This window comes from Lissotriton helveticus, chromosome 7 (assembly GCF_964261635.1).
Source record: "Lissotriton helveticus chromosome 7, aLisHel1.1, whole genome shotgun sequence".
Taxonomy (NCBI): domain Eukaryota; kingdom Metazoa; phylum Chordata; class Amphibia; order Caudata; family Salamandridae; genus Lissotriton; species Lissotriton helveticus.
Genome location: NC_136068.1, coordinates 1003910161 through 1003925836, shown reverse-complemented (window position 1 = coordinate 1003925836; position 15676 = coordinate 1003910161). Strand labels below are relative to the sequence as shown.

At 44.1% G+C, this 15676-nt stretch overlaps 1 protein-coding gene across 2 annotated transcripts in view; it reads left to right on the top strand.

The window, feature by feature from the left end:
* The window catches only part of LOC144769512 (LON peptidase N-terminal domain and RING finger protein 1-like), a 172059-nt gene that overhangs the window by 62833 nt on the left and 93550 nt on the right, over positions 1–15676 (top strand). The window contains exons 4-6 of one of the 2 annotated variants that reach the window (XM_078653646.1): positions 3725–3883; positions 4950–5061; positions 11058–11157. In XM_078653646.1, the coding sequence (XP_078509772.1) occupies positions 3725–3883; positions 4950–5061; positions 11058–11157 (371 nt within the window). The remainder of the gene's footprint in view (positions 1–3724; positions 3884–4949; positions 5062–11057; positions 11158–15676) is intronic. The other variant, XM_078653647.1, reaches the window with a different exon arrangement.

Below are 15676 nucleotides of genomic sequence, written 5' to 3'. Positions count from 1 at the left end.
GGTGGTCCACGACAGAAGTAACATTGCTTGTGTCTGGCATGTGTCATATACTTCAGGCTGGAACTGTATGTATAAGACCTATTTACCAGGTGGCTTACAAATAAATGCTGTTAGACTGTAGCTTTATCTCTGAAGTTGAACAGATGTTTTAATGTTGCACCTTTACAACACACTTTAGGCAGTCTTGTTTAAAAATAGATTTATTGTTTTTATCACGATATTACAGAAATGTGTAGTTTGTTCCACACTGTGGAATAAAAGTATTCCAGTTGCATAATTAATCAATAAAGTTGCTAGGTGTTCTATCGACTACAATTTAAACAAATGAACTTTTTTGAGTCTATCATATTAGTATGATATGGAAACCAAACAGAGGTAGTAGGTTCATTGTAAACATTTCAAGGTTGATATTATGGTGATGTCGCACTTTATACAGAGCTGTCTTTAAGCAGGTGTTGCTGATTGAGACCTTGGACAGTAAAGACCATGAAAGCTTTGATGTTAGTCACATACCAAAGAATGGAGCTATTGCCAATCGGGTCGAACCACTTTGATGCCTCCTGCTCAATGCCCAATCTCTCTGCAAACACGCCACTGAAGTCTGGGACACCATCTCCGCCCTCGTCCCCGATATTATCTTCATCAAGGAAACCTGACTCAACCCATCCTCAGCCCTCAACATCCGCACCGCAACGCCCAACTGCTGCAAGATGACATTCCGGGACCGCACCAACAAATACGGAGGAGGCATCGCCATCAGGCACAAAGAAACAATCCGCTGCACCACCACTTAAAATGATACCACACCGATCATGGAACACCTCCACTTCAAATTCCACACATACAACAGAACAACCGTCAGAGGCACGTTTGCCTTCAGACCCTCAGGACTGCACTGGCTTCTGCGACGCCATCACTGACTTAATCGCCCCTCTAGCCCTTGAGTTCAAGCACTACATCGTCCTCGGTGACCTCCACTTCTACTTGGATGACCCCACATACACAAACTCCACCAACCTCCAGGACTGATTGGGCAACATCAGCCTCACCCAGCTTTTCACAGACCCCACACACAGAGCATAACGCATACTGGGCCCGATTTTCACAGTCTGCAACAGAGTCAAATATAGCCATGCCACCGAATTGACCTGAACCGACCACTCCATCACAGGATCTCCGGTCACAACCACCAGCCCTACCAACGCCTCCTTCTGCAACTGAAACAAAGTGACACAGGCCCAGTAAATGGACGCCCTCAACACCACCCAGCTCGATGCTACAGCCAACCTGGAACAAGCAGTCCAGAACCTCACCACCTTGATCACTAACGCTGATCACCTAGTCACCCCCATCAGACCAGCTAAGACCTGCAGATCCACCAAACAAGCCAGCAGGTACACACCAGAACTCGGGACAATGACACAGCTGCAAACAACTGGAGAGAAGATGGCCCACCAGCAGTGAGACCACAGACTGACCAGCCTTCAAGTCAGCCCTTCTCAAATACCACCAACAACTAGTGGTAAAAAAGATGCTTTAGTAAACCGCATCAAAGCAAGCACCAACCACACCAAGGAACTCTTCAGCATTGTCCGGTAGTTCTCCTGCCCAATGGGCATCAACAACTCAATCCCTCCCTAACAGGAACTCGGCGCTGCTCTAGTGAACCATTTTCACAACAAGATATCCACCATGTACAGGAACGTCAAGCCCCAAACCACCAACTTCCACAGCCTTCCCCTACCAGCCCTCACTGCATTGGAACAGCTCACCCCACCACACCAAACACCACAGATATCATTAATTCCGAACATGAATTCCATCCACTCTGGAGCACCCACAGACCCATACCCCAACTACCTCTTAAACCTAGGAAGCAAGGAGATCAGCCTCCAAATCACCACCATCTCAATGCATACATCTTCACAGCCGCCTTTCCCGGCTCGTGGAAACATGCAGAAGTCAAAACTCTCCTCAAGAAACCCTCCGCTGAACCCCAGCGAACTCCAGATCTCCGGCCCAATCTCGCTGCTCCCGTTACCTGCCAAAGTCCTTGAAGGCCATCAACCAGTAGCTCACCGAATAACTGGAAGGAAACCACCTTCTTGACGCCTGATCGCTGCTACTGACTACATCCACACCCTCCTCGACAGGGGAGAATGGGCAGCCCTGATCCTCCTCAACCTCTCTGCAATGTTTAACACTATCACACCATGCACTCATCAAGAGACTGCACCACATCGGGATCCAGGGAGATGCCTTCAGATGGATCACATCGTTCTCCACATGATGAAGTCTGAGAATCTGCCTACCTCCCTTCGCCTTGTAACCCAAGACTACCATCTGCGTCATCCCTCAGTCCCACCCTCTTCAACACCTACATGACTGCTCAAGCCGACATAGTCAGAACCCACAATCTCAAAATCATGTCCTACGCCGACGACGACACCAAACTCATCCTCTCTCTCTCATCAGACCCCACCACCACGAAGACCAACTTCCAAAACTGTATGTAGAATGTCGCTGATTGGATGAATACCAGCTGTCTGAAGCTCAACATTGACTAGGCTCAAGCGCTGATCTTCGGCAACAATACCTCCTCTTGGAAGGACATCTGCTGGTCTGCCAAACTTGGACCCACTCTTACACTGACAGACCACACCCACTACCTCTGCATCATCCTGGACAGTAAACTCGCCATGAAATGACAGATCAATGCATTCTCCTCCTCCTTCTGTCACACTCTCCGAATGCTTAGAAGAATCTTCAAATGGCTCCCCATCTACAAGGGGAAAACCGTCACTCAAACCGGTATCACAAACCGGATAGACTACGGCAACAAACTGTATGCAGGAACCACCACCGAACTCATGAGGAGACTACAGACGACGCAGAACTCAGCGGCCAGTCTCATCCTAACCTGCCCAAATGGACCCACATCATCCCACACCTTAGGAACCTCCACTGGCTCCCTGTCCAGAAAAGATGCCAATTTAAGATACTGACACATGCCTACAAAGTCCTCCACAACCTACGACCAGCTTACATCAACCACCGTCTCACCCTCCATAAATCATGTAGAGACCTTCACTTCTCCACCTTCGCCCTCGCACAGACTGCATGCATCCACCGAAGACCCAGCGGAGGCCAGTCCTTCTCCTACCTCCCTGCCAAGTCCTGGAGCGGCCTTCCCTTCCACCTCCGGACATCACCCTCGCTGGAGGAATTCAGGAAAAGACGTTCAATTGAACCAAGCAACCTATCACCTGGATACCTTCATGGATGATTAGCAGCGCTTTAAAAATATTAGTTGATTGATTTTATTGACATGCCACAGTGCTCATATCTTCTGGCTAAGCCCAGTTACATTGATATTATAAGGAGACCTAGAATTTGAGTAGCAGTTTACATGTCTTTGTAGGTCTTACTTAGGGTCTTGTGGTGGAAAGGAAGAGATGTTGCGTGTTGGAACCAATCCATATTCGTTTGCACTATCTATTGTGGGTTTGAGTACCAGAATCGGTGTGAATGTTATGTGTTTGCAGGTTGAATTCATATATAGAAGAGCTGGCTTATGTGTACTGAGTAGGTCCCTTCGACATAAGTGAGGACTGATGTTGCATAGATTTCCACTGTTGCTGACCAAGACCGTGGACATTCAGTTGCATCGGTATGAGTCCGGTTGTCTGAACTATGCACCTTGTTCTTTTTTCCTGGATTTCAGCTTCTCCATCCTGATGTGTCACCGCTTCCGGAAGCTGCTGAAGCTCTTCTCCTGTTGCTCACACAGTACCTTGACCATTGGAGTCCAGAGACAAAAGCCTTGATTGTGCCATTAAGTGCCACTTCGGTGGAAGATGCAGATGGTCCTCTGGACAGCAAGGTACTGTTGCTGTGTCAGCGTGTCTTGCATTTTGCTGTAGCACACCATGTGTGTCTTATCTTTGAATCTATCACTGCCTGATTGTGTGCCTGATTGCCAATGCTGTATGTCTGTTTGTTTTGTAGCTAAATCTGTAATTGGAATAAAACTTATTTCATATTTTCAATTTGTCCCTGCAGTCTATCTGACAACATTCATTGTCAACTGTTTTCCTAAACCTGTGTTTGTGTGTGTGTGTCTCTCTCTGGCTCACTCTCTGACTCTCTCTTTCTGGCTCCCTCTTTCTGTCTCCCTCTTTCTGTCTCTCGCTCTCTCTGGCTCTGCTCTCTGGCTCTGCTCTCTGGCTCTTCTCTGTCTCTTCTCTGTCTCTCTGTCTCTCTGTCTCTCTGTCTCTCTGTCTCTCTGTCTCTCTGTCTCTCTGTCTCTCTGTCTCTCTGTCTCTCTGTCTCTCTGTCTCTCTGTCTCTCTGTCTCTCTGTCTCTCTGTCCCTCTGTCTCTCTGTCTCTCTGTCTGTCTCTCTGGCTCTCTCTCTCTGGCTCTCTCTCTCTGGCTCTCTCTCTCTGGCTCTCTCTCTCTGGCTCTCTCTCTCTGGCTCTCTCTCTCTGGCTCTCTCTCTCTGGCTCTCTCTCTCTGGCTCTCCCTCTCTGGCTCTCCCTCTCTGGCTCTCCCTCTCTGGCTCTCTCTCTCTCTGGCTTGTTTCGAAATTGTTTATCTCCGCTGTGTGTATGTATACGTATGCACACCAGTTAAGTGTGCCTCGCAAGTGTATGGGTGGGTAAGTGCATCAGCAGTCTTGGCGTTGGTCAGCCATGTGGATGTGCAGTTTGTTACGTGGTTGTATGCTTACATTGCAGGTGTCCGGGGATGCACATTGGTTTCAACCATGTTGGTAGGTGTCAGCCTTTTGTCTGATCAGATAGTTTGTGCTTTTGGCTGTGTTGTCCTGTCTACTATAATTAAACTGGGCTGTTCTGTAACTCTGTATCTTAAAATTGTGCACAAGCTGTTGAGCATGGCAGTAAAGATTGTGCGTAGTGATATCTAGGTTCTGCTCTTGTTCTGCCAGCCTGATCCACGACTGCAAGGAGCCCCGAGTGGCGAGCCTACTAAACGCAAGGAGCGTGAATGTGGCGAAGACTCTGGGGAACAAAGAATAAGTAAGCATTTTAAGACTGAAGGTTAGTAATGACGCCCATTGTGAAGTACTTTGCAAATAGGTACACTGCAAATTAAGCGTTTAAGAGTTTGCTCATGACCAACACATTCATTTATGAAACTGATTTTAGATAGCAAACCTGTACCCGAGCAATAGAAGAGGAAGTGATTGGTAGTGTACAGGGTAGAAGCAGTATAAAACAATCAGTGAACCTTCCTCACTTGCATCACTAGGGCACTTAATATTCTTCAAGACACGACATACAAGAGATGTGAGTGGCAAAAGCAATAAAATCTCCTCGGCTTGCTCTTGATTTCACTGACAAAATCCAGGTAGACATACCTTTGCACTTCCTAAGGGTGTATCGTGTCTGGATGGAGTGGGAGGCGGGGAAACCAAATCACTGCCACTAAAGGGGGGTGGAGCCTGGTACGATCAATTTACAGAGCAATTATGAATCAATGAAAAGTGAAATACTTTTATAAAAACCAACTTTGCGACATTATTATCACAAATCTAAGTTCAGTGATGCATTAGATTTGTAGTACCGAGTAGAATGCGGTGCACAAGAAAGTTTTAGCTGGTCCTTAGGCCATGATAGGTGTGGAACATGCATGATCTGCAACATATACTAGGAAACAAAGAGCTGTGATTGCCTCTTCATGTTTGAGCTGTACTTTCTACTGCTAGTACAGCACACTAACTCAACATTTTCGTTAACAGACGCACTAAATGCAACACTGTTTTATCAAAACCAGAGCATGGAGCTATTTACATTGTGCTTAGGCACTGGAGATGGTTGTTATGATGGGCAACGGGATGTATTTAAAAAATAAAAATAAACTTTTCAGTTTCATTATTTAAGGGCAGGCAATGGTCCCTGGGACCACTGCCTGCGATTAAAAATCATTCTTAGAGCCACTCTTAAAGGGGAAGGGGTCCCCTGGGGACCCCTCCCCTTTTGCGAGTGGTTTACCACCCTTCTCTGAATGGTGGTAAACTGCGACTTTCATACATAGCTTAAGGAGTTGCTAGTAGGAAGGAACGCGCTTGGAACGCCCCTTCCTTATAGCTAGTTGCTAATCCTATTTTGCGAATCACAAGTTAATTTGCTGCTCGCAAAATAGGATTAGTACACGGGCTGCATGTTTTTTGGGGTCACAAACCGGTCTAAAAAGTTGCGCCTGCAAAAAGTTTAGTACATCTGGCCCCTGATCCTTTTCTATGACGGATGCAGCGCCCACGGACATGCTTTTCAGATCATCACAGAGTAAACCTAAGATCAGGAGTGCTGTGAGCGATGTTTTAAGCGAGGGTGTTAATTCTGAAGACCTCTATATGCTCAGTGATCTTTATTGCCTCAATCCTGATACATTAGCTTTCAGAAAGTGGGCTGCCTCCCTCTGTCATTGAAGAGAAATGACATCCGTAAGGTGCAGTTTGCCTTGCACTGAGAGACTGCTCAGATTTCAGCTGCGAACTTGCTGGCTCTACGAGGGAACATGCAATGAACAGTGAGCTGAAGCCATATGAGTTCAGCTATGCTCCCAAAATTGAAGTGGAAGTAGGTCCTGGTAGTCAAGTAAATTCACAAATGGCCATAAGGGCATATTAAGTGCCTTACACGACCTGAGTAGGTCTCAGTGGGATTATCCATTACAGAAAAGTGCTTATTGACACTGTTTAACACTGGAGGAATATAGAGCAGTTAAAGCAAATCAAAATTAATTTCTTCCAGTGTGTGCTAAAAAGGTTGTATACCCTTCGATGGAGTTTTATTGATTACAATCGTTAAAATGAAAACTGGAAACCCTAATAATTACGATTGCTTGAACAACGTGTACACAATAAACGTATTTGGCATCCACCTGTGAGCGGAATATGTGGTTAAAGATAATTTTTAATAAACGGATGCCATTAGCTTCAATCGGGGACTTAGTAGAGATAGTAGTGAATGAAAGGTAACTGGTTGGGGTGTAGAGGCTAAGTGGCCAGAATACAGAGATTACAAGAATCACAAATGACTCCCACAAAGGACAAGAAGCAATCTGAACCTTTCACTTTAAAGACTTGCAAGACCATGTCAGCCAGAAACTCCATGATTCCTCAAAATATTTAAGCCACAGACACTTCTTACTCTGTACTTGCAGCGCTGAAAACTCACAGGTGAGGGTCATTTCCATTAGCATCACAACAAATGTGAATATCCACACCTTTCATGTTGAAAACTAAAGTGTTACTGTAGCATTGGGCATTGCTGGAAAAAACATTTCCCTTTCTGATGGAAAATACAGAAATCCCAGACGTAATTCTCTATCTTACCCCAAAGCTCTGCCTGCAAATCCAAGGCCTAGTTTTCAACCTTTTGTTGCCGCCAGCACTCCGCCACCTTTTTTCAGCACTATTAAGCATCGCAATAGAAGCGCTTGCAACATAAAAAGTAACCTAGGCTCTCCTAAAGTCCTCTTAGGCTAACTGTAACCATACAATCCTGGCACACATTTTAACTTCCTCTCTCCTACTGCCAAGTTCATGCTATAAAAAATAACCAATATAAAATGTAAATTAATTATAGACCCACGACTAATGCCAAGTACCCAAAGCGCTGTAGAAACGCCACATTCACCTACTTGCGGAGGAAGTGAATATGCTGGTAGACAAAGAGGAATTAAAGTAGAACCGAGGGCATAAATGAGACCACTTGTATACCTACTGGATGGTTCCTCATCCCAAAGAAAGGGTATTCTTCTGCCAGTATCAGACTGCAGCCAATTGAAGACACGGGTATGAATGCAGAAGTGCAGGAGGAGCGCAATGCAGCATTCACTACCACTGAACCACGGGTTTGTGGCAATAATGGACTGAAGGATGCTTATGCCCCGTCACAACTCCTCTTGTGCACAAGACGTAGTGCTGTGTTCTCAGAAACCTTGAAGAAATACTCCTTACACCGAGAGTAGAATGAGTTTCCTGGGGCGACAGTGCAACCAAACTATGTGTTAGTATGCACCCTGGATGAAAGGGTATATTCATGAATGTAGGTTGAAAGATCAAAATCTTAGTTAGAAAACCTACACTTTCTAAGGAAAAAGCTTGTAATCAGAAAACTGTTGGAAATTGTTAAACAAGCAAAATCAAACCAAATAAAATTATGTTTATTACAAAGCGTTACTTTTGTTTTATTTAACAGCTTTGATCTGGCCTTAACTTTGGCATAAAAGATCATGTTGTCAAAGCGGGCCTATTTTTTGTAAACGTTTGTCTTAGCCAGTTCAAACGCTAGAGCCAAGTCATTGATTGTTAAGCTGTAACAATCAGAGGCCTTGCCCCATCAAATGTTTTTTAAACTACAATTTTCAAACGAACTGCGTGTCATACTAGATGTTTCAAGCTCTTTGCCTAATAACACAAGTGTTCCAGAATTTTTTTTCCACGTCCCAACACGCAGATTTTTGAAGGCTTAGAAAGCTGGGCATTGAGATATCCTGTACTTGGTGCCAAACGTTTTGGGGAACCCTAATAATGACCTTATACTAACCTGATCAGTTGAAGGAACTCGAGTGAACTCAAAAGATCCAATTTCCAAGTTACCATAATCGCACATAGATGGCAAACTCGCATAGTGGGCCTGACAACGTAAATGAAGTGTAACCAGGTCCATGGGTACTTGTACATCAATGCGTTTGAGTTAGGGTAGTGATGGTAACTCTATCTTCAGTGGAGACAGGTTAGTCTGCATCATTACTCAACACATCCACATTACTCCATTGTGAAATGAGGAGACCTGCTGGCACAGTAATAAGGGAGTTTGGCTTTACAAAGCATTATATCCTTCGTAGAAGAAGGCATCTCAGTTACCAGACGTCTTTACTTTCTATGTAAAGTAAACCTTTGAGCTGATGGCCTTATTTAACCCCTTCGACGCTCATGACGAGCTGGGCTCGTCATGCAGTAGCCTCCTGCTACGCTCATGACGAGCCCAGCTCGTCATGAATGTGCGAGGATCGCGAAATCCCAGCACAGCAGGGGAATTCCCATAGCATCCAAGAGGTTAAAGAGTCACAGTTATCAGCACAATGACGTCTGCACACGTTACGTGCAAGGAGTGTCTCTGTGCTACATTGCCATTGTGGCATTCAGTCAGCCTCCTAGCAGAGTGTCATTGCAGACAGCCCAGAACTGACATGACTATCTTTCTAAATCAAAAAAGGCTACATTATTTATTTGTGGACCCAACTACTCTGTGGCCTGATAATGCACAGACTTTGAACCTTTTATAGACACCTAACCTCCAAACCATTGTCACAAATGTTTAAAATCTACTTGTAGCACGCAGCGGTCAGCCTATTGCGGTAACTCTCGAAGGGGCCTTTACCATTTTAAGCTGGAAAGATGTTTGCATAAGATGTTAACTGCAAGGTTTTTGTAATGTAACATGAATGGGAGGACACGGCTAAATGGAAACAAAGCGTAGAGTGATCACTAAAGTGCCCAAGATGTCTTGACTCGCCCCTGGCGCTACTTTCTCCAGAAGGAACAGTGGAAAGAAAGGGGCTGCAACCACATTCCAGCGCTGTGTCATTTTCTTTGACATTATTTACCCACTAATATTATTATTGTAAAATATGTTTGCAATGTTACAGCATAGATAATCAAAATGCAATTACCCCAGATTTATCTGCAGGAGAGAGTACCTTCAGAATTGCAGAGTGAATAGAATTTTCTGTTCATAATGCACCTCTTAACAATAATGCCTAGAGGATCGTATTATTGCCCTGCTAAATTTCGTGTTCATATCCCCCGTCTTCCTTTAAGCTAATTGAAGCACCATAACCTATTCGAGAACCTGATGATTTCCTACCAAGTGCCTTAAAGTCTGGTAGGGATGGGAAACAGGTAGTCACATCTTGGACTACTTGCTGAACTTTTCTGAGCCCAACTGTACTTGTAGCGTCTCTGGTTCAGATGCCTGTGGCTGATGCTGAAAAGCTGCCTCAGCTTTTTAGATGCGCAGGGCCTGATTAAGACCATCAACTGGCTGAATATCGGTCCACCCATACAGTTCCTTAATCTCCTTCTCGAAGGCGGCAGCAGCAGAAAATCTGTCCTGGCCCAGGCTGTGGAAACTTTTCACTAATGTGGCCGAGTCCACAATCACAGGAGCCCTTTGGAGGCACAGATCTCTTGTAAAATCTGCTAATGCTGGTCTCTGCTGGTAGACTTTTCTTTATCAAATGTTCAAATGGGTTATATAACCGTAGAAGGGGAGTACATCGCCATCGCCCAAATATATAATTGACTTATTGTGCTAGGGTAGGTAGTGTTCATACCCTGCAAGTTTATTGCACTATACTTTCCTTACCATGAAAGTCTGCATCATTTAAATTGCGACCTTCAGGAAGATACCTCCAGCACATATGGTGGCGCCGCAGCCCTTGTAGATCAAGCAGCCGATCCACCATATTTAGGGGCAGATTTATCCCCACAGCAGATCTGGCCAGTTGTTAGAGTAATTCAACAGTTATTCACAGACAGGTTGCAACAATACACCTCCTCCCTTTTCAGCAAACTAACCATTACTTCCTCCCTGTAAATCACATATATAGATATTATTGTGAGGCCCTTGAGGACTTTACCTAATCCATTCTGGCTTTTGATGTTTTATAAGCACCATCCTGAATACCCAATCAGTGACTGACTCAATGCCGCAGTTGTAGCAGGCTTTTGAGGTTCCCTGTGTGAATGCTGGACCTGTGACTAGTTGTACCCCGGCTGTACGGGTCTTTCAAAGGCACCTTCCTTTTGTCAAGTCTCCCCGTTCATCTTTCAGAACAGGAATTCAAAGTCTCTCCCTGTTTGAGGATAGTATGAATCCAAAGTGCAGCAGCGCGTGCATAGACCAAGACCCTACACCTTGACACCAACCTGCAGAGTGATGATTATGAAGCTGCATGAGGGGGAGGGTTTGTCATTGCTAAGCTGCATCCTCACTCTTTCTCTGGAACTCTCTGCCCTTAGATACCCATCAGGAAGAAGTTGTGGGATCTACCTACCTCAGCCACGTGGTCCACCGAGACCTGCTGTCCCCTGCGGATTTTGAATGCTCTCTGTGTGTGAGGTGAGCTGGGAAGGAAGAACTGGTGGGGTATGAAGCAACAACTGTGTATAGGGATTCTGACCTCACAGAAGCCAAAAGGGAACACAGGACTGAAGTTAGGTTGGGTGATGAGGGTCTGGGGCCACTGATCATTGGCAGATTTAATGAAGCCACTAGCGTTATCTTGTGAAATTTGCTCAACAAGCATTGGAAAGCTGAGGTGATGGGGGTGGGGGGAATAACCCAAACTTTGCAGTATGAATGACTTGGTGGTATTCTTTGAACTAAACTGCCATGCAGGTTTTGGCCTGACAACTGATTCATAAATATTGTAACAGGCTCCCTTTGGCACTTGACTGTTCAGTTCAGTTCAGTAGAAACTTTATTCGGTCTTTTACAACCATAAAAGTATACAATTAGGCACCATAGCAATTAGTGATAAGTATATAAGAATTTTAGAATAACCTATACACATTCTTGAAACCAATAACCCTCTGGTCTTTTTAAAATTATTTTAACATTTCTAAAACACACCATTTCATTTTAATATCATAAAACATCGTATATTTGTTACCGCATATCTTTTACCCTTTAATGGCTCATGCTCCTTGTAAGCTTAACACCTTATCATCTCAATACTCATTACATGTAAGGAACTCTAACTTTTTTTTATATATTTCCCCATGGCGCAAGCTATGTCTAAAACATTTCCACTAGAAGGTTGACTGCATGCGTCCTATTTTTAATATCGTACTGTAAAAAAATCGGGCATAAAAACTCTTCAGATTTCTAAAAACTTCTGGCAGTCCAATAAAATATGTATATCACATCACATGTTGTTCCTAAAATGCAGGTGCATTTTCCTTTATTATTTATCATGGAACTTTTTACCCCTTTGTACGCGTAGCATGGGTTTACCCCAATTCTTAGCCTTAACTCTTCTAGCCTTAAAGGGCAGCTTGGCAGCCTGTCAATATAGGGGAAGTGTAGTTCTTTTTGCCACGCTGTGGCCAAATGGAGAACTGAGTTTTCCTCAAGACGTAATCTTGGTCCTGTACTCGAGAGATTTCTTTTCCCAGGATCCTAAGTTCCCTCTTATCAATCTTGAGTTGAAGGGACTGGGGGCACAGCTTAAGCTTTAACATACAACATGCTTTGTTGACGGTGGCACTGGTCTCTTTTGCCCAAATTAGCTCAATATTTACAATTTTGTTCCTGCACCATTGTGAGATTTTATGTTCCTCACCCGATCCCAAACGCGGCCAAAATCGTAGTAGTGCCATACAAGCTGTTCTACCCCATGAGGTGATTCCCAATTCTAGTCTTGCTGCCTGTACCCTTGATGATTTAGGAAGGGAAAATAGATTTTTCAGACTGTTTCCCTCCTCCAAGTCCCACCTATTTTTACCACTCAAAGTATCTACGCCATACAAAAATTGTGGGGGAACCATTGCTGAATAAGCTTTTAAAACCAGTCTATCGGACATGTCACCATAAACATTATTAAATCTTTTTATTCCCTTCACTGAAGCCGATGTCCTCCATTTTAGTGCATCGAGAAGGATATGCCATTGCAGGCTTCTCTCGAGCCACATCCCCAGGTAGCTATATTCTGTTACCTTTTCCAGCTTCTCGGTGCCCAGATACCAAGAAAACCCTGTTTTCCTTCTACCGAAACATAAGATCTTAGTCTTCTCCATGTTAACAGCAAGTTTTTTGGTCTGGCAGTATTCTTTAAACATGTTTAATTTTCTTTGTCAACCAATCTCGGTCTGGTCCTTAATCACCAGGTCATCCGCGTAAAGTAGACATGAGATATGTTTACCACCTGCTTTGGGCTTGCCCCTCTTGTGTTTCCTAGTTTTAGGGGCAAGTCTGCAATAAACAGGGAAAAAAGCCGGGGGGGCCAGTATGCACCCCTGCCTCAACCCATTGCCAATTAGGATTTTCCGGGATAAACTCCCCTCTACATCCAAAATTATCTGGGCCCAATTTTCCTTATGCAGGGCTCGAATCAAGCACAATAAATCCCCTGGGATGTTGTACTCTATCAAGGTTGACCACAGCTGCTCTCTGTCCACCAGGTCAAATGCTGCTCGGAAGTCCACGAAGCAGCAAAACAGACTACCCCTCTGCTCGATCGACTTCCGCGCAATTGCCCAGAGAGCAAAACAGTGGTCCACCATTGCGTTTCCCTTTTTTAAACCCTCCCTGTTCTGGGGGCACAATCTGTTTTTCTTCTGCCCAGTCCTTAAGTAATCCCAAGATTACTTTGGCAAATACTTTTTCACCGATGTCTAGTAGGTTTATTAATCTGTAGTTTTTTGGGGCATTTACATCACCTTTTTGTGAATTGGCCTTACAATTGCTCCTGTCCAATTTTCTGGCACAATCCCTGTATAAAGAATCCCCTGGAACATATTCACAAGAAACTCTGACCACCATTCAGGCTTAGTTTTTATAATTACTGCTGGAAAATTATCTGGGCCAGCTGCATGGGATAGGTTTAGGCTAGATCTTATCTTCCTAATGTGGCTGGGGGTAAAGTGTTCTTTTACCTCTTCCCTCACACCTAGCCATGCTATTGTACTTACTTTATCTTTTATTGGCCCCTTTCCATAGATTCCCTCCAGATAATCCACCCATTTTTCCTCGAACAGAGCACTGCAGGGACCCTAACACTTTACCGGAGCTTTCTTGTACCAAGCGCCATAAGACTTTCACGTTTTTATCTTCAATTACCTCTAGCAACCTTGTCCAGCATCTGTCTTTTGTCTTTATAAGATCTTTTCTTATTACTAATGATTGATTTATATTTTATCCTTAGATTCCGAAGGTTATATAACAGTTCTTCATTGAACCTTCCTCTAAGTCTTCTTTCCTTTTGCCTGATTCAAGCTTTTGCTTAACGGCATTCCTCATCAAACCATGGTCTATTCCCGGCTAAAACTTCTGTATCCTCATCCCTTAATTCCTTAGGGGATATAGTAATTTCCTGTCTTTTTCTTTTTATTTCAACAGGAATTACTCATTCTTATTTGTCGTATTCCCAACCCAGCATGATTTCTAAGAAATGACTTCCCCCTGCTTATCAGACCGCATATCCACCCCTTTTATTAAACCAATACCTTCCTTTAGCAGTTCCAATTTTGCTTTTTCAAGTGCTGCTTTTACTAATGCTGAGTAAAGGAGGATGTTAAATACTTCACCCCCTGTATTGTTTGCCATATACCCTACTTCTTTGAGGTCCTCTGAGCTAACATAACGTAGGCTTGGACATTTTGAGAATGAAAAGAGGAATTGGGAACAATTTAGGGAGTTCCGTTTCCTAGCTTTTTTCCCACCTTTTCCCTGCTCTATTGGCTCCAAGAAGAGACACCGGTCCTGATATCCTTCTAGCTGAGATCCCTGTGGGCTCCCGTCTTTTATCTTCTCCCTTTTTCTACTAATTTCCTCTTCCTTGCCTCTCTTCCTAGGGTCCCTATTAATGTTGGGTTTACTGGGTCCTATACCTATAGGCATACCCAACCCTCTTGCCTCTTCACCCAATTTTTCATCACCCAGGGGTTCCCTTGATATAGCTTTAGTACTCTTTGGGATTCCTTTGGCTTTTAACCGCCTTCTTTGTTGTTCAAGGCTACAAGCATGTATTCCTTTTTCTGTAATACTTATCTTATTAAGTTCTGTGGGCACTTTTTTACCTGTAGATGTAGATTTTATCGTTCCTCCCTTCCCACTACCCTGTTGCCTTGGGGTTTTGCCCTTGCTTGGGTAGTTTCTCCCCTTTCTTGGCCACGGGCTGTATTGCTTGTAATACCTCCTTTCCCAACGTCTTTTTTATAATCATCGGGCGTCTTGATACATATACACTTGGTTCATCCTTCTGTGGTTGGATATCCCTTACCACTTCTTCCTCCCTCCCAAAATTCTTTTCCTGAGGGTCGCCTACTGGCCCAACTAAAGTGGGCATTAGTCTTTTAAATTGTGTCAGTTCTCCAATCATATTTTTAAACTGTATACTGTGTTTTTAGGATTTTATTATTCAGAACTGTAACCTGTAATAAACCTTTCAAAGTTTTTAGAAGGATCAGCATAACCTCAATCATAGGGGCGCTGGATGTTCCAGTGACCTCCAAAGTATACAATGATGGGCCCATTAAATCAGTTCCAATAACGTCAGAGCTTTCCAGTCTTTCCTTCTCCTTGGTACGATATTTTGTGTGATTATTGTCCCCTTTACTCGGTCTTATACTAGAGAAAACTTCCTCTTCCTCCTCTACCTCCATTTCTTGGTCAAACTAGGTTCCTCCTTTTACACCCCTTGCCTTTACTGTCTGTGGGGTCGAGTTCAGTAATTGGGAGTTTCTCTGTGCGGGTTGTTTTCTTCCCATCGGTGCTGCCACACCTCCATTTGCCTCTCCCAATTCTTTCTGTGTTTCTGCCATAATCACCGGCCCAAGGCCTTAATTTTCTGATTTTTTTTTGTGTTTTTTTAGGGGTTTTCCGGGTTTTAGCTTTCCTTAGGGCCATTGTTTTTCTT